The sequence below is a fragment of the Lethenteron reissneri genome, chromosome 39 (assembly GCF_015708825.2).
Source record: "Lethenteron reissneri isolate LAM-NWPU_2019-01 chromosome 39, ASM1570882v1, whole genome shotgun sequence".
Classification (NCBI taxonomy): Eukaryota; Metazoa; Chordata; class Hyperoartia; order Petromyzontiformes; family Petromyzontidae; genus Lethenteron; species Lethenteron reissneri.
In genome coordinates this window covers 1,269,742-1,293,143 of record NC_083817.1, presented here as the reverse complement: position 1 = coordinate 1,293,143, position 23,402 = coordinate 1,269,742, and the positions used below count along the sequence as shown (strand labels likewise).

Here is a 23,402-nt window from a genome sequence, read left to right as displayed (position 1 = left end):
CCCGAGTCCCCGATGTGAATCTGTCGCACGGCGAACGAGTTTGTCGGGCGGCGTGGCCGCTCGCGGTGTCGTCCCAGCTCGCGCTACGGCCCTCTGCCTATCGGTGGAAACGTCGCCGACTGTTTCCTGTGCTTGTTTACATCTCCGCTTCCATTCGTCCGTCGGTAAACAGTGCAGCTGCTGCTGGTGCTGCTACTGAAGTGCTTTCCCCCCCCCCTCTTCCATCACGAAAATGAGCAGAGGAGGTGATGTTCTGTCTGTGGAGGAGACCTTTGTCGTGATGGTGAAGCGGATATGCTGTGGGGGAGTCGCGTGCGAGAACCTGCTGATGGCATGCGAGTTTTGGACAAGTCGCGCAGGTTGTGCGTGCGGCGGTGCCGATCTATTTTGTTTTGCTTCAAGACATTTGACCACGACGGAATCGCACCCAGAATACGCCCGAAGTCATCGGAGCTCGGGAGCTCAGCAGAGCTAATCATGGATGGTAATTGGATGGGTGATCGGCGTGCGTAATCGGGGTGCCGCAGGCCGACGTGGTACTGCGTCGTCAACAGCGGGCGGTGCAGTCAATTGTTGTACTGCACGATGCTCCGATGTCTATGCTCGCCACATTCACTATCCCGCGCTGACCAACGCGGTGAAAGCTTCGTCAAGCAACAGCCCACGACCGACGTGTAGTGGAGGAGAGCCCTTTGTCCAACAGTGGATAGACAGAGAGCTCACATTGTTACATAAACTACCGTACACAACAATACATCAATGACAGGGGTCTCTTTTATGCCAAATACATATTTTATCTCGGCAGCTCTCGCCAACTGAGACAAAAGAAGATTATATTGATTCAACTTCGGGTCCAGTGTTTTTGAATACACAGTGAAGAGTCTTGTGCTCCTGCTACACCACTGTCTCTATAAGCCACACTTCAGAGGCATGAATGCAGACACTTCTTCTAGGCTACTCAGATTTTCTTTCTCGGAACATCGAGAGCCTTCTCATGATTTCGGGCCGTAAGAAAAATACGATTTTAATTGCATGCACTTGCTGCGTTATTAAACGTTTCGCAATGTTGGCAACAGCGAGAGCAGTACAGTTTTAAGTTAAAAAAAATACATTCCAATCGTTGGTAAATACAAACCATACCTGGAACTAGACGCACTAAGATTGGGGTCTGATTGTCCTGATTTCAAACCATAAACACAAAGGTCTACGGGTGAGGCATACTACAGCTCTTTGTCAATCCTCCGCTGTTGAAAGCCAACCCGTGGCGTGTCGGCAATGGGGGGGATGTTTGACTATACTTCACCACGCAGGTCCGCGACGGTTGGTGAGGTGGGGGCCCACGACCGGGTCAGATCTCACTCGCCGATCGTATTCGGCACGGCCGGAATCCAACTCGGGTTTCTGGGTTCGTAGCGAAGTTGCGCTAACCGCTGCACAGACACCAGTATCAATATGTACACATTTAGAGTCATAATTTCCCACCTGTAGTTTTATCGGGATGGGCGACGGGTGGAGACGAGATGCCGTTCCACGTACAGTGACCGATGTGTTACTTTCGTCAAATGATGAAACGCCCTTACGCAATACGAGTAATTATATTTAGCAGTGAAAACCGCATTAAAGACTTCTTTTCAGGTGTGGCCCGCTTCGGGAATGTTGGAAAATTCATATTGACGAGTTGTTTTTTGTATATGGTTGGGAAATCTCAGAGAAAATCCACAAATGAGAAGGGATAACTCAAGGTCCGCATAGATTGCCCCACAATTTAATTCCCGTGCTGTCTCTGATAGATGCCGCCTTGATTCCATACAGATGGATTGTGTGTGTCACCCGAGTCTCAGTTTTTTTTACACACTTTCTTTTAACTCACTTTGTCTGTTGTTGTCGTATCCTCAAATCTTGTAACTCAATTTGAACCCACTTCCCAATGTGGTATCGACTGCATACTTGGTATACTTATGTCATACTGATGACAATACTATATTCTATCATAAAAAAATAAAAAATATATTTTTAAACATTCTTTCTTATATGTTATGTTTCGGCTTGGGTCTAATTGTCCACAGTCAACTGACGTTGGCTGTAATTGGCCACGGTCCCTTACGTTATGGCAAGCTTCGGGGCCACTTCCTGGAGTCGTGGAGTTCTGCCATTACTAGTAGATTTCATAAAAGTGTGTTTAAAAAAAAGTTTTTTTTTAATATTACTAATTTTGGTAGGTCCTACATTGGGATGTTTAGTGAATTATTTTGGTTTGTGGCATGTGAGAGGAAACCACAGCACCCGGAGAATACTCACACTTTCGAGGGGCTCTCACTCAAAGCCCAACTAATATTCAATCCACAGACTCATTGCAGTTAGATCTATAAATCTGTACGTTGTACCACACCTATTTTATTACTGTTCTCTTCTGGAACTTTGAACCCTTCACAACAGTATGTCGACAGCACCTCGTATGAACTGTTGGTCATCTGTATAAGAGTTAATCACACTTGTCCGTCTGACATTTTCTGAAAACTTCTCTATGTTACAAACAGCGGGGGGAAATCCTGGCAATGTTTTGTAACGCTGAATGTATGTGGGATTTCTCCCCTCGGCCCCATCAGTGATTCTTGTCATGACAGGACCTAGTAGAGACATTCCCATACGGGACACACTGCAATCATAAAATTATCTTTTTGTCTTTCGGTAAAGTCACGTAGATTGTGATTTTTTAATTATTTTTTCGGTCTATGTGACTTTACCGAAAGACCCAAAGAGTATGAATTCTTGCAGTCACGAAAGCTTTAAGTAAAAAAATAATAAAATAATAAAAATGTCCAAACAATTCAGCACGATACCCTCCTGAAAACGTGTTTGGAAACGAAGGGTTTTCCTGAATTTAGAGTATTTGTTTACTAACATATGTGACCTAAAAGATACGCAAACATTACGCGCAAAATAACTTCCCGAACGTGTCTTACGGACGGAGGATTTTAGGGTAAACAAGCTCGTGCATATATAATACAAAATAATAAGGAAACCCTTATGACCCAGACAGAATCACAGCATCTTCTTAGGAGTGGCTAAAAGCACACGCGGTAGTATGTTGCGCGCTGTGCGTGTGAGGACAAGGGATTGGCGACTGTACACATTGCTCAATGTTTTCACAAGCGTCACTGCATGAATATTTGCTTTATATGCAGGGGTAAGCCCTCTTAAAATGCACGGTTTATTTTGCAAGAGGAGGACCCATGATGCAAGGCAGAGGGTATTTAAAATGAACAGTTGGGTGCGCATACAAAATGTATTTCTGAGAATTGCTGTGATGAAAATATTGTGAGATTCTACTTTCAGGGATCTTTCCAAAATTTCAACTTGTGAAATGGGTACTAAAGCGTCCGAACTGAACTTAACACTGCCACCAGATTAGAGTTTTGTTCCATCACATATACAATAAGCTAAACTTCCACGTTGACATTACGACCAAAACGCATCACCTTTGCCATTTGGCTCATTGTTGTTAATTAAGTTGTTGGCATATTTCTGCCCAAAAAACAGGCATAAAAGGAACATTTGCCACTTTAGTAAATTGGGGCCTTTACCGTTTAATCTACCGCTTTGTGGATATTCCACAATGTTTTTTCCAGCAATTAAATGTCCATAAATTCTGTACTAATTATATCCTGAAGCAGCAAATACATGTTCAAGCATACCAATTCTACTTTTTGTGTCCCACATATTAGATGGGTCGCTGCTCTGGCCAATGCCTGTGGTCCAGCTAGGTTTAAAGGCCGTGTAACAAGGCAGTAGTTGCCTGGGCATCCCCGTAGATGTTCCTTCTAACACTCATTGTTGAGTTCCACTCCTAGCACGGTGACGACGCGCTCACTGTCATGTAATGAGTGAGTGAAACATGTTCTGACCATCGTCGCTAGACCATAGCTAATGTTCCTCGTGCGATAGCATCTCTCAATATTTAGTGGACTTGGGAGTGTTTTTTTTCTTGAGCAGTGACACGTGCACTTTAAAGCCTGTTGCACACTTAGGGAGTTTTGTTTTTAATCCGCAGAAGCCACAGACTCACCAAAGTGACACTCATTCAAACCACCAACTCTTAATTGTCACTGGAACATTCTCATTGGGCCTAGAGAAGCATTGGGCAGTAACAGCAACGTAATGTAGCCTCCTGCGATGTCACTTGCTCGTGGTATGAGCACATGGTGGCAGGGCACCAAGCCCGACATGATGCCTTCGTCATCTGGCATGAGCTCATTGGTGAGCCCGTGTCAAGCAAAACCTCTTGCAGTGTGAAATTTTAGCACAAGACACAGAGCGACAGAGTGAGTACAACTGCTCCATTGTCACTGTGGTGACGATCGCTCCATTGTCACATTGTAAATATTGATAAGCATGGACTCCGGCTAAAGCGCGGTCTAAGATGATGCAGGGCAGCAACCGGACGATTGGGCTGTCGTCACTTGAAGTGGTTGCTGTTTGAACCGGCAACTCGCTCCAATGCTGCCTGAAGGTGGACACTGGGCGATGCGACATCACCTCCTGTACGCCGTCGCTATGGCACATAGAAGTTGCTGGGGGGCATGGGCACCACGGTGGCGAGATGTTAACTTCCTCGCTAGGTATGGAGGAGGTGGTGGGTTCGATCCCAACCCTGATGCCTGTATATTTAGAGTTTGCGTGTCTCTCTCCCCATGGTTACGTGGATTTTTCTCCGGGTCCTCTGGTTTTCCCCTCCACATTTAGAAACACACGTTTACAGTATTTGTCTGCGATAAATTTCCACATGATAAGCCACTTCGTTGAGCTATGATTTGTGGCCAGGTCTCTTCTGAAAAAGAGTTTTATAGCTCAGTGGGCCTTACCTGGTAAAAGAAAACATTGTTAAAGAAAATACAGTATATTACGGCAGTCGGCACTAATTGAGTCACAGTAAAGCGGTAATTGGCAGATGATAAATAAATGTTTGCTACCAGGAGAACATACGGCGATGCCACCCCTGTGCCCCGTGCTGCGACGATGTCACCGTACGGCCCTTCCTGCCGAGGCACGAGAGCTGCCGCGTGCGTGTCTCGCTGTGTTTAGTAAAGGCGCAAATGAGATCGCGTGGCGCATTGTGGTGTCAATTTACCACCGCAACTTTTACTCTCTCATATTGCAAGTCTTTGACGGTGACAACGGGGAAAATGTACAGCTCGTGTGCGGTACCTAATCAGACCAATACTTAAGCATGCAAGAAAGGAGACGCAAGCTCAATTAAACCCTTCCACAAATATTCAAGAGGGCACCCTGTGCACAAGCGCTGGCTTCTCGAGAGCCCTGCGAGTGTTCGTCCTGCGTGGAAATGTCTGTGAACGAGAACACGAGCCGAGTCAATGTGATGGAGGCTTGACGATGCTGCACGGTGTCAGGTGATTGGCACGCCTGCTGTGAGGCTAGTGGCACGCCTGGTGTCAGGTCAGTAATCGGGTCGTACTCGTATGAGGTCACTGCCACACCTCGCTTCAGGTCCGTGTCACAATTGCCGCCGGGCTAATGGCACACCTGGTGTCACGTCAGCGTTCATATTGTCAGATCATTGTGACACCTGGTGTCATACCAATAATATTGGCGGCGAGTCAGAGATATACCTGGTATCCAGTCATGAGTACTGGCGTCAGGTCAGTGGCACGCAGTGGCACGCAGTGGCACGCAGTGGCACACTGGCTGCCTTGCTGTCTGGCCAAGGACAGTTTGAATTCAGAAGCGCGCGTGACAACGATCAGGGCTTGGCGTGCCGCATCACTGAGGCATTCTCACCGCATTTCATAACAGATGGAAATGTTGCGTCACAGAGCGCAACCCCCCTGTTGCCTCGTGCAACGTTCTTCCACAGAATGCAGTGGAGCATTCGGAAGCAATGCTCCGGTGTGTCGGGGGCCTGAGTCTCCACACCGAGCCAGGCCCACCGAGGGCCTGCGTTTCAGGTGCCCCCTTGACTCCCTCTGGATTATCACACTTCCTGGTAGTTCATGATACGTCAATGTCAGCCCAGCCAGAGAGATGCCTGCACAGCATCTTTAATGTTTTAACATTGTACAGAGTTTGAACACGATTACGGCATGCTCAGCTTCTAGGTGTGACGCTGAACCAGCAAAGCAGCTCATGAAAGTTCATGAATATTCGCCCTGGGGATGTCCCGTGGAGTCTCAAACCAGGGCTGTTCCCCGACGATGTATCCCTCTGTGATGTATCTCTCTGTGATGTATCTCTCTGTGATGTATCTCTCTGTGATGTATCTCTGCTGTAGACGATGCTGTAGATGATTTAGACGATGCAGATGATGCTGTAGACGATGTAGATGATGCTGTAGACGATGTAGAGATGTAGATGGTGTAGATGATGTAGACGATGCTGTAGATGATGTATCTCTCTGTTGTAGATGTGCAATGCAAGAGATAAGATGTGAGTTAAGTGGTTGCCCAATGCAGAAAGTTCGGTGGTGCCAATTCCGGTTGCTAATTGTTGTGCAAAAAAACATTCAGCCCATTCTAGAACTGGTCATTTTGGGCCACGTGTGTGCCACGCGCCTGTTCCTGCATACGCATGGAGAGCGGTAGCGCAATGGTTCGTGCACTTGGCTATGAACCCAGCGACCCGAGTGAGAATCCCGCTCACGACCAAAAACAGTGGAGAATATTTGAACCAGTCATGGGCCTCCCCGAGGTCGACTCAGGGCCTCAAGTAAGTATCTGGTGCGGTGTGTAAACATCGTCGCTAGGGAGACAAAAGTGGCCGGGTGTGGTGCTGGCCACCCATCCCCTCGAGTGCCGTGACGACCTTCATCGGCGCTCGCTAACAGCACTTGCCCCAAAAGTCTATTAAGGCTATACGGGGGACCTTTGTCTTTGTGGGTGAAGCTTGGCATAATTATGATCACATTGTGCAACAAACCTGGCGATCTGGGTTTGATTCCTGGCCATAGGTGGGAGTGGCGATTATCTGAACCGGTTCTGGGCCTCCCCTATGTCGACTCAGTGTTTAATGAGTACTGTATTGTGCCTGTTGTGGTATGTAAGTATTGGCACTGGGGAGACAAAAGCGGCTTGGTGTGATACGAGCCACATCACCCCCTTGTGTGCTGTGTCGGCCTTGCTAGGTGAATGCTAACAGCAATTGACAGTCTAAAGAGGCTATATGGATGATCTGTGTGTGCGTGTGTGTGAATGGCAGTGGCTTGTGGTCTTTATTTCAGTGCAGTCGTGGCGCAATGGATTTACATTCTCAGCTATTCACAGTGGGGTGTGTGGTGTTATATCAGGCTGCCCCGGTCCTCCACAAGGTTGACAATTCTTACACAAACGACACGGTGCGGTGTGTGGATACAGTGCTGGAGAGACAAAGGCGGCCGGACAGCACTAATCATGCCACCCCGTTGTGTGCTGCGCTCGTGATCAGCGCTTGCCCCTACAAGCCCATATTCCATGGGAACAAGTGCAACAACAGCTTGACTTGTGCGTGCGTGTGCGTGTGTTTGAAGCACATGTTCCCGCAATTCACTTCTCGACGACGGTGGTCACATGGGTTCTCGCGTGCTGATTGCTGCGCGCTTTGTCGTGGCGCCAACTTTTTGCAGAATTCTACCACATGATGGCACGCTCCCCTGCCATAATACGAAGCACACATGACTCACGAACAACCCTTAATGTCCCCTGCAGCTTCTCTCCTTTCCCTCCTGGGAACATGACTCAGACACACCCCGTGCTCTCTCCCCCACTGCCTTCTTGCTGCCTTCCTTCCCTGCCTCCATACAATCCCCACCATCCTCCGCTCTCTCCCTCCACGACTGTCAAGAATATAGAGTCCGCATTCTACAAGGCCAGGGGCGTTATCAGGTGGCACGCTCCAGAAATGTACGACAACAGCTACGTGGGCAACGTGGCGGGTGTGGATGGAGGTGGCGGATATTTTTCGGGAGCGACTGGGCACGGTGCTCATGACCCAGCACAATCCTCGCCTGCAGCCTCGACTCCACCCTGGCCCACTGCAGTGCGATCCATCTTCACCAATACCAGCGCCCGCCCTCTGCCATTCGTCTATATTTAGTTTCTGGTCGATCGGAAGGCCATCTCATATATAGATCCTCATGACACATGCTGTATATTAAGCCTCTAATAATTCGCTCTATTTCTGAATCGACGAACTGCCTCGATTTGATTTGAAGCATGCGCTCTGAGCATAACTATCGGTTTGAGCTGATGAATCGATGAATATTTTACCCCTTATTTGGTGTACACTTTACTCATTCGTCCGTGTGTTACACTCTCCTTTTATCGGTGAATAGTAAATTACAAACGAATTTTTTATCTTATTGTGTAGCGGTTAGCACCTTGCACTACGAATCCAGTGACCTGGGTTCAATTCCAGCTCATGGCCAACACCGGTGACGATTATCTGAACCGGTCCTGGGCCTCCCCTATGTCGACTCAGCCTCAAATGAGTACCTGGTGCGGTGTGTAAACATCACCACTGTGGAGACAAAGGCGGCCGGGCGTGGTGCTGGCCACCCACCCCCACGTGTGCCGTGCCGGCCTCCATAGGTGCTCGCTAACGACACTTGCCCCAACGGTCTTTTGAGGCTATACGGGGGATCTTTGTATTTGTGTGCGTATTAGAATGCGTGGCATCTGATTAGAGTGTGTGGACGTGTGGAAGTGCGAGTCGTCTCATGCGGGCGACACGACAACGCCGAGATCTCGCCGAGTTAGTGGCGGCGTGTGCCCGGGTCTCATTCTCATCGTGCCCATCTTTACCTGCAGGAATCCACTCCCGTCCACACCTTCCCTCCTGGTGGCTGCCCTCCCCTCTCGCCCCCTACCCGCCATATCTCATTCTCTCCCATTTCTCTCCCTCTAAATCTGGCTCCGTCCACTTCCTGAAGCCTCATTCCTGAGATTAGATGCTAGAAAGCAGCAGCAGGCAAACCTTCGTAATCAGTCGCCTTGATTTAACGATATCACATGTATTTTTCTATTTGTGTGCGTCTTCCCCACCCCTCCCAGCCTGGCTGCCTGTGATCATCCTCAATCAGCCGTACGTCTCTCCGTTCCACCGGGGGTTCTACTGCGACGACGAGAGCATCCAGTACCCCTTAAAAGGGAGCACCATCACGCACCAGGTGCTCTACGCCGTGGGCGTCATCCTGCCGATGGCCTCGGTGAGTTCTGACGCCCAGATACCGGCCTCCCGCGTTAACTCGCAAACAACGACAACAACAAGCAACGTCAACAACGGTCGCCATGCATCACGGTGCTATTTTTAGAGACGGTTTCTGATTGCCGGTTCAAAGGACCTATAAACACGTAGGATTACAGGATCGGAGAGCACTCGTGCTGGTATAGCGGATGAGAATGGGACGCATTACATGAGTCGAGCGAGGTAGCGGCGGCGCAGCGGGTCGTGCACGGGCGCTTTGACCCCGGAGAACTGAAATAGAGTTCTGCCCGTGGCCCACGTGATTGCCGAATGATATCTGAGCCTATCCTGGGCTCTTGGCTGCTGTTGGTAGCCGGGTAAACGTTTTTTCATGAGCCCTCTCCACCAAAGGCGGTCTTCGCAACACCGTTGAGCCCCGTCTTTCTGGCTGAACGGGAGCTGCCTCGGCACGTTGTAGATGGGCTTGCGGGCTGAAAAACACAGCAGATGCACAGACACGCACACAGAGAGGCATGCGCACACAGAGGCACGCGCACACAGAGATACGCACACAGAGAGACACGTGCACAGAGACACACGCACGTGAGACTTGGTGTTTAGTGTTACACACTTGCTGCCATTAACGAGCGCCTTCAAAGCTTCTCACAGCAGACATGGGGATGATGTGGCCAGACATGTTCAGGTACCATTGTCTCCCCAGTGGTGATGTTGACACATTGTACCAAGGCCTCGTTTAAGGCGGATTTGACCCAGGTGAGGCCCTAGGTGGGTTCAGATACAAGTTCCCTCTCGTGTTATTTATGGCTGCCAGGATTATTGCACAGTGCACACATGTACACATGTACACGTGTGCTGAGCATCATTTTCCTGCTAGATGTTAGAGCCTTTAACTTCCTCACCTGACCTCACTCTCCATATAAAAATTAACAGCTCTCATACTCGCTGGTTCTCGCGGTACAGTCACGTAGATAGAAAAAAGATTAAAAGATGTTTCTAAAAAATACGCGTTTACTGATTCAAGACTAAACTTAATTTGAAGCTTTCGTGACTGCAGAAAGTGCTCTTTGTTTCTTTCGGTAAAGTCACGTGACTTTGCTGAAAGAACCAAAGAGTAATTCAAGACTCAAGATTGTAATCTCATTGACATGCGAATTTCTCCAGCCCCCACCCGTTCCTACACGCCACAAACCCTCCCCCCCCTCCCCCCTGAACTCCTGCAGCCACGACTCTACAAACCCCCCCTTACCCCCCCTCCCGTGCCTATATAAAGCCACAACAGCAGATCATTCTTTCTTACCTGATGACGGACGCAAGACCGAAACGTCGTGTTCTTTTATTATTTTGTCTACCTACGTGACTTTACCGAAAGAACCAGAGAGTATGGATTCCTGCAGTCACAAAAGCTTCAAATCAAGATTGAGCTCTCATACTGTGCGTGTATGTGCATATATACACACACACACACCTCTGCCTAACGCGACAGTAAAACTTGGTTTGTTTGAAAATTAACCTTTTAATAATAAATCACGTTTGTGGTTTAAAGGCCTGTAGTGATTGACGGTGCATCAAACATTAACTTGCATGGCGGTGGCGTCACTAGAGTGCGATAGTGACACGCTTGACCATGAAATACAAGTAAATGTTCGTATGAATTCTGGACTCCAGGTGTGTTGTCTTCCTTGAACACGGTCAAAAACGCGTTGACAAACAACGCTTGGGGTCTCGGCGCTCGCTCGCAAGAGATGCCCTTTGCGGACTGCGACGTCATGGCTATTGGTGATTATCTGTATGACAGACGTGACGTAAATGTAACCGTGATGACAGTGATAATGGTCGTGGAAAATACATACCTCAACGATATTTATAACTTAACTTAAAGCTTTCGTGAGAAGTCCCCATTGCGGACAAAAGTATGCATTGCAAGGGACACCCGGGATGATGTAAAGTACGTCACGGTACAATCGTGAAATCAACAAAGACGAGAAATAAATATTTATCCCCGCAAAGAATGTAAATAACTTGTGCAACAAACAAACACATTCCCACGGTGAAGGTTGTGCTGGTGCTCTTGATAAGTAAGGCATGTCATGATGCAACCGTTCATCAATTGACTTTGAGTCTTATGCTCGCGATACATACATCAAGTTGCACGTGTGCAGGAAACTATGATTAATGCTACATGTAATTTGGTCACGTGACACCTGCTAAAATATAATTAGGTTCTCGAATTGCATTGCAACTCCGAATTGTGCAAGTTCATTGAATCAGGAAAATGTACGCATGGGTGAACACTAAGCTTGGTGCGCTGTAGCTGACTATTCTATTCCGAAATCACACGGTAATTTCAGTGCGAGGCTACCAAAGCACTCCATGTGCCACGAGGCTAAAATTAAATACCATGTTCTATTCAAGGGTATATCATTGTGTGCTTAGAGTACTGCCAAAATATCAAACGTGAAAATTATCCTTCATTGTGAAAAGTGAACGTATTCCTTTACGTAAGTGACCCAGAGTCAAAGCTGTGTCCTGCTCTCATCTCCGGTGCGCAGAGCCGAGCCAGTTGGTGAAATTCCACATTCCTATGGCGGGGGAGAGTCTTTCCATAGGACAAGCACTGGTGACTTCCCCACAAAGTGGAAGGCCAGAGAGAGTCTCCAAGTGACACGCCCGTAGAGAGTGGTAGCTCCCAATGTGGGGGGCACCCCCTTGTGAAAGAGATCACGAGTCACCTGGTTAAATAATGACACTTCTCGGTGCAGATATGCACAACTGGTTGAGTGGCCTTTCTCTGCGCCGCACGCGTCACCTCCCTGAACAAAGTTGGTCGTCTTCAAGTCGAGCGTGAGCTGGGCGGCTGTGTTCGTGGCAAGGGCCTCCTCCGCTCCGCTCCGTCTCGTGAGCTGCGACCCGCCGGGTGCGATGGGAGTCTCTCTGTGGCCGTGACACCTCGCACTTGTTTGTTTTCGAAGCGTTGGTAAAAATAGGTGATGACTCGCGAGCTCTGGGCGGTGTTGGGATGGGGAGTGAGCGGGCGAGCCGGCTCGCTCGCTCACGAACGTTTGCCTGATGGACTGGGCCACTGAGCTCTCTTCGCAGGCTCACAGAGTCATCTTCTTTATTGAGCTTCACACTCGTCAGGAACGTGACAGCTGCCCCCCCTCCCCGTGCCCCCTCGCAGTCCGATTCTTTTTCACGATTGAGGGTCGTGATTCAATTCGGAAACCTCTCCTCCTTTGCCATTTGCGGGAAGGCGGCGCCTCTAGTGGCCACGTGCGTCCACGTGAATCAGTTTGCACTGCACGCCACTTTCACGATTCGACAACTAAACAATTCCTCACGTGTGCTTGGCGCACTCCTCCCCTTTGCCATTGACACAAAGTGGCCACCGGCTCCCACGTGCGGCCTGTGCAGTGCTTCTGTCGATCGACTTCTGCACGAGCGCCTCCCTCCACACACACGTGGGCTGTGGTTGTTTTGACCATACTTCACCACACTGCTAGGGGCGGGCTGATAAAGGAAGGGGGCATAGGCGCGGGGTCCTGTGTGTGTGTGTACTAGGACTGTGTGTGTGTGTGTGTATACACTGTGTGTGTGTGCACTGGGACTGTGTGTGTGTACACTGTGTGTGTGTGTGCACTAGGACTGTGTGTGTGTGTGTACACTGGCACTGTGTGTGTGTGTGTGCAGAGCCTAGCTAGATTTTCTGGCACCTGGGGCAAGGTGCCATGACACCGATGCAGCGCTGCCTCGCCACTATTTGAGCCGTGGGCCGGGCCGTGTTGCTTGCTGCGTTTTCAGAAGTCCGGCGACGCAATAGGTCGGCCGCCCCACCCCGGCCTTCCCCGCCCCAGCCTTGCTCTACGGCACCGCGTGATGAGCACGCGTCTCTTACTCGAGGTCACGCCGGAGGAGAGAGGGAGGGTTAGGGGGCAAGGCTGATTGAGCAGTCTGTGAGAGGAGCAATGGAGGGGAAGAAGAACGTGATGGCGAGACGGTAGGCATCAAGCGAGAGATTGAGGTGGGGGCAAGGCTTAGTGAAGGGACGGGATCGGTGGATCGTGGCACTGCAGCCCCCGCCGGCGGTGGACGGCGTTTAGATCGCACAATGAGTCTTGTGTTTATAATAATACATTATTGTTCAATTGCAGACTAGCGCATTATGTAACTTGGCCGTCAATGCGGTGGCGGTGTAATCACGAGCGAGCGCGCCTCTGCACGCCTCTTTGCGCGCCCGCGAGCTTCCCTCCCGTCGCCTTTGCATCCGCCGCAGATGATCGTGGGGGAGTGCGTGGCCGTGCGCTACCTCAAGCACCGGCCGACGTCGTTCGTGCACAGCCCGTACGTGGTGGCCCTCTACCGCGCGCTGGGGCCCTTCCTGCTGGGCATGGCCGTGAGCCAGAGCTTCACCAACGTCGCCAAGTTCGCCATCGGCCGCCCGCGCCCGCACTTCTTGGCCGTGTGCCGCCCCGACCCCGCGCTGCTCAACTGCTCGGCCGGCTACATCACCGACAAGGTGTGCACCGGCGCCCCCGACGACGTCATCGCCGCACGGTGAGACCTCGGTGCGCTCGTGGACCGTGCGTGTGTGTGTGGCATGTGTGTGTGGCATGTGTGTGTGGCGTGTGTGTGTGTGGCGTGTGTGTGTGGCGTGTGTGTGTGGCGTGTGTGTGTGGCGTGTGTGTGTGGCGTGTGTGTGTGTACCGTATGTGTGTGTGTGGCATGTATGTGTGCTGTGTGTACCGTGTTTGTGTGTGTGGCATGTGTGGGCCTGTGGGCGTGCGTTTGCGCCTGCGGGTGCCGCTGTGCTACGGGGCGTTTGGAGGCAGTCGCCCTCCGACAAGACCGGCAGGGTGGAGAAACAACGCTGATGACAACGAGCAGAGCGCCGGGCGGCTAAAACGTAGCGAGGTGGCGTAGTGGGGAGCACAGCTGCTGCTGCATCTGCCGGTTGTCATCTCAGTCGGTCAACCCATGGCACTTGCTGGGTCTGTCCCGTGACCTCCTGCACCTAGCCTGGCACAGTAGAGGGGCAGAGCTGGTGGTGAATCTACCAGTCATCTCAGTCGGTCAACCCGTGGCACCTGCTGTGTCTGTCCCGTGACCTGTCAGCAGCGAGCGTTCGACACTTCACGTGGCCTCAAAGTGCACCTGGCCTCGCACAAGCGCAGTGGTGATGTCACCGCCACTTAGTGGTGAATGACGGCTGTTGTTTTTGTTGTGTGTGTGTGTGTGCCTGTGTGTGTGCGTCCACACACGTTGAACTGGATATAATGTGAGGAGAGATGCTGTTCCCTAGGGGTGGCAATATCGATTCATAAGCTCACGATACATGCATTGAATTGCGAGCGTATACAAATCTTCAATCGAATCACTGGCATGCAAACGCGAGAGTTGAACGATTCACCACGGGGTGGGTGAACCTTTGCTGCCCCGCTCTTCACCACGAGTTATTTCCCTTTGCAGGAAGTCGTTCTACTCCGGCCATGCCTCGTTCGCAATGTACACCTTGATGTACCTGGCGGTGAGTATCCCCCCCTCACCCTCCACACACACAGAGCACCCTCGCTCCGGGGTTCATGTGGAGGCCGCTGACACACTCCTTCTTCAGACACCTTGACAGCCACACGCCCAGAAATCCAGAGGCAAAGCGCTTGGGGCTCCCTCCCCCCTCCCCAACTCGCTGTCACCGTAATACCTCCCAGAATGAGAATCTTTTTTCTACTGAAGTCATCCGATGAGCTGTGATGCTATTTGTTCACAGATGTCTTGTGTAACAGATGTGTCCCTCCCATCCCACGTGGCCTTGTGCCACCTTCTCAGTCTTTGGATTCTTGGGCAGGAGTTCAGCTACAGACAAGTTGGGCTCCTGCACCAGGGCAGTTTTTTTTGTTAGTTCTCCAAAACTGCTCTGAAAGGAGGATTAGAAAAACATACTCCTCTACCAGAAGTCATTCCAGAAGTTATCTTTGTTTGAGGTGTCTGTAAAGAAGCAGATGATTGTGAAGGAGAGCTCAAGGAGACATTAACTTTAAATAAAACAACACTCTTGGGGGCTTCTCTTTGAAACCTCATCGGCCTTGCTCCCGTCACCGCATGTAGTATTCTACGTGTGTCTCACTCAGTTGTATTGTCACAGGGGTCATAATTTTGGGACCACAAAGTGTCATAAACTATGTAATATTGTGTGACATTCCACATATAATGTGTCCCACGTCACATTCCTTGCGGAACAATTGCCCGAGTGGCAAACTTAGAAAGTTATTCCCGGTGTAACAACATTCCTATGAATGGCATTCCAAGCATAGCAACGTTCACACTTTGTCGTCCTCGTGCCAGCCAGTCCTGCCAGTCGATCTTAATGCGTGTCGCCTTCTCCTCATCATTCTCTGTCATCCCCGCGCGTCTGTCACCCTCCGTGTTATTATCGGTACGTATCATCCCCGTGTGCTCTTGTCTCTGTATAAACCTGCGCGTCACGACCTCTGCGCCATTCTCGTGCGTGCGTTTGTGTCTCACCCCACGTGTTGTTCTCTCCGTGTCTTGTTCGAATGCCGTTCTCTCCGTGCGTTGTGCTCTCCGTGTCATCGCCAGGTGTCATTCTCTCCGACGGTCCCGGCGAGTTATTCCCCGTGTCGCCCCCCTCTGTCTTTTCCTGCCCGTGTCTTTGTTTCACCGCCGTCCGTCGTCCCCGTGTCCCCCCGTGCGTTCCCGCTCGTGCGCCGTCAGCTCTACGTGGAGTCTCGCCTGCGCTGGCGCGGCGCCCGCATCCTGCGCCCCTTCGTGGAGTTCGTGCTGGTGCTCATGGCCGTGTACGTGGGGCTGTCGCGCGTCTCCGACTACAAGCACCACTGGAGCGACGTCCTCGTGGGCCTCCTGCAGGGAGCCGCCGTCGCCTTCGCCACCGTGAGCCTCGCCCCCCCCCCGCCCCCCTCGAGCCTCGGTTCGCACGCGTCGCCCCTTCGGTCGATCCGCTGCTGGATCACACTACGTTAAAAAAGAAAGCTTTCTGGGGAATCCGGAGTACCCAGAGAAAGCCCACGCGTGACCCACGCGTGACCCATGCGCGTGCGAGGGGCGTAACGCTCGATCCCCGTACAGATGTAAGTTAATCCACTTGCTCTGTTGCCATCCCACGTGCATGGAGTGTGAGATCCCCCACCAACGCTCGCGTGCAAAGTGCCGCATTGCAGGCGCGTTATGCCGGCGCCCGCCCGAATGCAGTGCGTCTAACAATTATACAACGTTCACTTCGCTGGCCTCCAAATACGGAGCGAGTCTCTGCCAGCAATTACCCCGCAGTCGACCGGGAAACGCGCCTGCCTGTGAGAGCACACGATGGGGAATTACAGGAGTCAACAAAATCTCTCCTTCAGAGGACCTCTCCCGTGCGGCCACCTGGTGGCGCTCTCTGGTTGGATAAATAGGGCGTGTGTGTGCGTGTGTGTGTGCGTGTGTCTGTGCGTGTGTGTGTGCGTGTGCGAGCGTGTGTGTGCGTGTGTGTGTGTGTGCGTGTGCGTGCGTTGGGCTCTCGGAGCCGAGTGCAGCCACTTGTTTCGCACTTTGTTTTTAAATCGGCTGTGAAGTTTTGTGCAGTCAGTTACAATCCACCAGACAACCATTGAACTGGCTGCACATTTAACTTCCTTTTCTGTGTCACCATCTCGGCAGGGCTGCCGCGCCGTTAGAGAGCCCTGGCGATTTGGAAGCGGGGGGGGGGGGTTAGTGGATCACACAGAGACAATCTCAAACAAGGCCGGCGAATCAATGAGTACAGTACACATATCAATCATTGCCGGCCAGTCGGCACGCACCTCTTGAGTGGGAGCTGTGCGTGTGTGTGTGCGCATGTGTGTGTGTGCGACGTGCGTGTGTGTGTGTGCGTGTGTGTGTGTGCGTGTGTGTGTGTGTGCGCATGTGTGTGTGTGCGACGTGCGTGTGTGTGTGTGCGTGTGTGTGTGCGACGTGCGTGTGTGTGCGCGTGTGTGTGTGTGTGTGCGTGTGTGTGTGTGTGTGCGTGTGTGTGTGTGCGACGTGCGTGTGACTCTGCCTGTGTTTGCCTGGCAGGCGTTGCTCGTCTCGGACCTCTTTGTGGACGGCTGGAAGCAGGGCAGGGTGCGGAGCGACGCCAGCGGTGAAGTGGCGAGGGAAGACGAGGAATCGGCGCGCTCCGCTCCGCCCCTGGGCCCAGGCCTCGGGGCCGAATCGCGGCCTGGCTACGGCGTGTGTCGGCGACCGGCTCCCAGCGCACGCCTCGAGGAGGAGGAAGAGGAGGAAGAGTAGGGGGTGGGGAGCAGCAGCTGTGGGGTCACGCTATGGGGGGCACGGTTCTTACCCCCCGGCCGAGTCCACCAACTTTTTTCTGCCTCTACGTTTCCACGGTGGCCGGTTTGCTCGCTGCTGCCTCCCCGCAAACTTCACCGCTGCGCGAGGAGCTTGCTCGCAGCCTATCCGTGCCGCGGTGACATTTGCCCGCAGGACTGGCACCGGCGAATGCACCGACGAGCTCGGAGTGGTCGCGGTCGCCACCTCCTTCGTCACCATCGCGGTCGTTGCCGTCCCTTGGGCACCGATCCTCGGGCATTCGTCGTAAATTTCAATCGCCATCGTCGGCACCGTTTCATCAGCTTCGTCTTGGTCACTGCGTCTTGTTTTTAGTTTCTGAAGAAGCTGCCGTCACGTGGAGTCAAACGTCGGACACCGTGCCAAACAACATGGCGGTACGACCCGAAAACACAGCGGGAGAGCTGGCATGCCATGGTTGTCACCTTGTGTTCATCATCATCATTGTCCTGAGTACAAGATCATCACCATGGTCATAATTGATACTCCTCATCCTCACCATATTTGCTGTTTAAGCCACTAATTTCTTTTTTTACCACTGGAGCTGTAAAGTGCCGACCCTAAATCACGAGGTATAGTTCCGCACGACGCCTCCGCGGGCGCTCCACGAGGCGGGCCGTGTGGCCGAGCGCTCCGATTGGCCGGTGGAGCGAGGAGCTGTCGTGGGGCCTTGTGTCCACTCCATCGGTCGCGGGGGCGGCCGGGGGTCACGGGAGGCGCGATGACCACTCTCGCGTGGGAGCGCGGCGGAGGCGGCCGCTGTCGGAGGAGTGGCCGTGAGTTTGACTCGGGGTCCCAGGAGGAACCACTGAATGGGCTCGCAGCCACTTCTGTGGGGAAAACGGCTACGCTGCTGTGTGTGCGCTTTGTGTGTCTGTGCACAGACACAGTCCAAAAGTTTAAAAAATGTGATTCAAAAGTATGCCCCGACTCGAACATTTTACATTTTTATTCTACTCTAGTAACTAACCCTCTATTTATGTACTATCATGTAGTGTTATTGGCATGTCAAAATGTTAACATCTAATTAAGCCTAATGGTCTTGTATTACCATTGTATTAGCCAACAATCTCATTTTCAAGACGTTTTGACCGCCGCAATGTGTATATAAGCGAATAATGCGTATTATTGCTTCAGTCCCACGAATTTTAAAAAGGTAAATAAAATTGTCTCTACTCTCTCTCATTCCCTTGCTACCCACGTTACTCGGCACCCACCTCGCCCCCCGTGACGTCCCAGCACCTGGCACGGGCACGCGGTGGCACCAGGGCCTCTCAGGGGTCACCCCGAGCTCCCATCGGGCGCGTCGATGGCCTCTCGTCTGTGCTGACGCGGCTGTGGGACCGGGAGAGGATGGGTGGTGCGTAGGCTTCGTGCTTGAACCGGAGCAAGTCACCGACCGACATCCATGGCCCTGCTATTGTGTTAATGGGGAGTACGGTTGCGGGATGCCTTGTGTTCACCCTGTGGTTGTTGTGTGGTTGTCTTGTGGTTGTGGAATGTAATTGCAATGTATGCAAGGATGGGTCTGCTGTGCCATTCTCTTTGAGCAGTATAGTTTATGGAATGTGTTAATCTGAACCCCTTTGGTCCTAGAATGTGGGTATGAATGCTTTGTGATTGTCGCGCCTTGTCACGTGGCTGTGGGCAACTGGGTTCAGGGGCAACTTGCAACTCACATTGGTACCTGTATCACGATTCTCATCACAATGCCTACGGTCATGAGATCACCGCTTGACTAATCAAGGGATGATGCCAAGTCCTGATGGCGTTGGAATGTCAGGAACAACTTCAACTGTGCTCTTATTAAAATAAGTCTGCCTTAACTTTGACTTCCCAACAGCCTAAACTTCCGTGATGGTGGAAATAATTTCATTGGAGAACTGGGTAAAAACACACAGGGTACGTGATAGTGTGGAGTACAAAGTGTGGAAAAATTCATGTTGCAATTTTTTACCTATAAAATACGTTACAAACAGATGTACAATGATGACAATTGGGAATATTTGGGGCGGAACAAGACTTGCAGTGGTGTTGGGCTGGTCGTACGTGCCAGCCATGTGTGTTTCAATTAAAATTCCCTGGAAGAATCGAGCAGGGAATTTGAGTTATTCTTTCCTCGTGGTCTCCGTCAGACCTGGAGAAGGTTTCATGCCAGATGGTGGTGGGAATATTTGACCACCGAGTCGCTTGGAGATCAAACTCCTTTCTGATATGCGATTGTTGTTGCTTAAATTGTTGTTCTGCAAGTGCTTGTACATTTCTACTGGAGGGAGAGATGATATGTTTGGCCAGGGATCACGTAATCATGTCTTATTGAACCATACATTATTAATATAACAATATGGAAGGTCCTGATCCCCAGTTGTGGACATGCATGCATATTTAAATCGCTATTTGAAGCAATAGCAACAACAAACGATTATCTTGGTGCAAAAAAACGAACCGGGCTGCCCTTCGTCAACGTGGATGCCTCCCCATCACAAACCTCCGCACCCCCTCACCTCCTCGGGTCGCAGCCACCAATCCCCACAGATGATCGCGATCGGAGGTCAGTGGCTGGATAGCAGCCACGCAATGACTGGCTAACAGGTCGCAACCGGGTACCCGATACCCGTACCCTACCCGATACCCGGCTACCCGTACCCGGCCGGGTACGGGTAGCCGTTTGCGACCCTGGTGCGGCCGGGTACGGGTACGGGTAGGCCGTGAGTCACTGGTGAGTAACCGTTTGTCACTCATTCCGGTAGGGTACGGGTAAGGAATCAAAACCCTTTTGCGACCTCTGCTGGCTACCCCCACCAGCGATTGGATGCATTGTCACGATTCAGGGATTTGACTTTCATTTAAGATTAGATTATTTTTTTTGTTTCGTTTTTGCCAACCTGTTTGTGTTCCGATTCGGTCTCCGTTTGTACAGTTCTGTATGCTTCATTCATTTGCTACTACTTAGAATAATAATTTGAATGTTAGGAATTACTTTACGAAAATAAAGTAAATGATTTCACGACCGCTGTATTTGAGAGCTGTGGATCTCTGCTGTTGTGAGCTGCGTCGTAACACAAGACCATGTCGATGATTTTTACAATTCGGTGTCAATATCGACTTAATGAAGACCCCCTAGGAGTATCGAGAGAAACATATCAAGCCGCGCTGTGCTCCTGCCTTGTTGTTCATCTCATATTCAGTCAAAATCTTTGAATAATCACCAATACATTATTTTGTTTTTTAATTAATGTGTATTTTGATGTTCAACAGATATTTTTTTTATTTTCCAGAATAGCTGCGATATGTCTCAAGATTTATTCTGCACAGGCATATTTAGTTAAACTTTTTGTAAAAAGTGTGCTTTGAATGTGTGAGGGAACTGGAGCACATAGAGCAACCCCAAGCACGTGAGGAGGTACAAGTGGAAGGTCCACGGATTGGGTTTCAAGCCCACAGGCTGTAGTGCCATCTCCTGGTCAATTTGCAGCCTCCTGGAATTAGAAGTCTCATAACTCCGTGGTGCAGCAACAAACCCTTGCCTCTAAATGGCTGATATTACAGACAGTGCCCTTGTTTATCATTTGTAATATTCATTTCTAATCACAAAATATATTCGAGTGGGTGAAAGAGAAAAAACCACATAACGAAATGAAAAAAAATTAATGACTAGATTTGAGAAGCGCTTATTAAAATCTGACAAAGGAACTTCATAATGTGGAACCTGAGCGCACACACCACTTATTAATCTAATTGTATAGCCTGGGATGAGTGATGAATATGGAGCTAATCGCAGACAGGTTCTACACACATTCAGACCCCATGTGACATTTGACCCTGCATCCTGCGCTCTCTCGAATGCCTCTCGATGTCAAACTGCGCTGCTAGTAAGGTGGCTTGGGGAGCACAGAGGAGCGTGACCCATGTCATGGTGTTGAGCCAACACCCCTGAGAGGATGGGTTCAAGCCATGGGTCATCTCTCTGGCTAATGGGCTCCTCATGTGTGGCGAGTCGCTGGTGTCAGTGGAGTCGTCGACGACTCGTCACCATCATCATTGAAATGTACGATACGCAGTCCATCCTAGGATTCCAATGCGCATTGCATGAAAAGCAGGAAACAAAAACAGAAGCAGGCGCAACCGATCAAAGTGGACAGGGAAGGCCACTTAAAAGAGATGGGTTTTCAAAGCAGACTTGAATCTATCTACCGACTCCGAATGCCCTGATTTCAAGTGGCAAGGCGTTCCATAGTTGGGGTGCCACGCTAACAAAAGCCCGGTCACCAAAAGAGCTCAACCGAGACCTGGGAGTGCTGAGTAGTTGGAGATGAGAAGATCTTAAGAACCTTGATGGGATATATAAATGTATTAGTTCCTGCAAGTAACGTGGGGTGAGCCCTTTTAAAGCCTTAGGTCAATAGCAGTATCTTAAAATCCACTCGGAATTTGACTGGTAGCCAATGAAGAGATAAGAGGGCTGGTGTAATAGAACATCACACACCGTTTCATCGTGGAATCAAGGGCCTGTGATTGTGCGTGACTTGTGCCTGTCCCTGTTGGGAGGGGCACTGCGAACGGCATCGTGAATGCTGTCGTCACCACGGCGGAAGAGTCTCGTGGATGAAAAAAAAGAGTTCAGAAGTAGACCCCTCCTCTCACAAACAAACAAACTCAGCATATGGTGAATGTTATGTAAGATGAATAGCCATTGCCCCAAATGTTGTCTATTATACACATTTTTGTTCTCTTGTAAGATAATGCCATTGATTAAAGTGAGTTTAAATATGTTATTATTATTTGTTCTTGTGCACCACTGTCAAGGCAGTACCACCAAATAATTCGTTTTAAAATCAAACCACAGTCACGCTCAAAAATAGACTGTTACACGACAGCGCCATTTCTTGCTGCCATCTCCAGAGAGCATCAAGAGTGACGCGTGCGATCAGACCACCAAAGTGTGCCTCGCCTCTGGAGCTGAGCAGAGATGGAACGGGGGCCTGGCTGGTGCTTGGGTGGGTCGCCACAATATGGCCTGGCCGGTGTTGGAGGCTCAGGGCTGCGAGGTGGCTCAGGGCTGCTCCAGGTTTGGCGAGATGCCTCCTCGCACCTGTGCGGACTTCGTCTGCTTGCTCCGGTTTCCTCACTCGTGGCATTTGGCCAAACGTCCCAATGGCAGGACCTCCTGAAAGAAGAACATTTTTTGAGAAGCTTGTTGTTTTACTGTGCAAAACAATTGGCACAATTGTTGGATTTAGCGGTCAGCAGTAAACAACAGACAATCCATCACACACCGAGACAATGTTGTGAATTAATTGCCTGTAATTGAACGTTGGGGAAAACTACACTGGCATTCCGAGGTCTCGTCTTGTGTATGATACACGACATTCTGCTGCTGCCTCTGCAACATTTGGGGAAACGCCCGACGGACGTGGCATGACCAGGCAGCTGCTGCCTGGTCATATTATTCATAATAAAGGTTTTATGGGTTAGATCGCGTCTCTCCGTCACGAATGCAGCACTGCTCCGCTCAGCTGCTGTGACTATCGCTGCGCTGTCCGGAGCTGTATGCAACATCGCGGTCAGCCCGCCACTGATGCTGTCAGTGAAGCTAATGCAATAAAAACATTTAATCGGCAAATGGATGCCAATTTTTGCTATTGAATTATCATTAAATGAAGAAACGTCCTTCAGGAAAACCTTCAGTCAACAGGCAAGGGACCATCGTGGAAGATAACGCAGCTGAATTATTTCTCGTGTCTTCTCGATAGGGCTAATTCCATCACCAGCCACACACACACCGTGTACACGATGCTCACGGCGTGTGCGCAATGTCCACCTGCAGTGGCAGCTGCTGGTCAGCAGGCGGCGCCGTGTCACTGTCTCGT

General features: G+C 50.7%; 1 protein-coding gene across 3 annotated transcripts in view; it reads left to right on the top strand.

Moving 5' to 3' along the window:
- LOC133351864 (phospholipid phosphatase 3-like) overlaps nt 1-20,542 on the top strand; it is a 39,015-nt gene extending 18,473 nt beyond the window's left edge. For all 3 annotated transcript variants that reach the window (XM_061567440.1, XM_061567439.1, XM_061567438.1), the window contains 5 exons: nt 9,039-9,193; nt 13,463-13,743; nt 14,656-14,713; nt 15,919-16,095; nt 17,257-20,542. In XM_061567440.1, the coding sequence (XP_061423424.1) occupies nt 9,039-9,193; nt 13,463-13,743; nt 14,656-14,713; nt 15,919-16,095; nt 17,257-17,472 (887 nt within the window). In that variant the 3' untranslated portion in view covers nt 17,473-20,542. The remainder of the gene's footprint in view (nt 1-9,038; nt 9,194-13,462; nt 13,744-14,655; nt 14,714-15,918; nt 16,096-17,256) is intronic.
- The last annotated feature ends 2,860 nt before the right edge of the window (nt 20,543-23,402 follow it).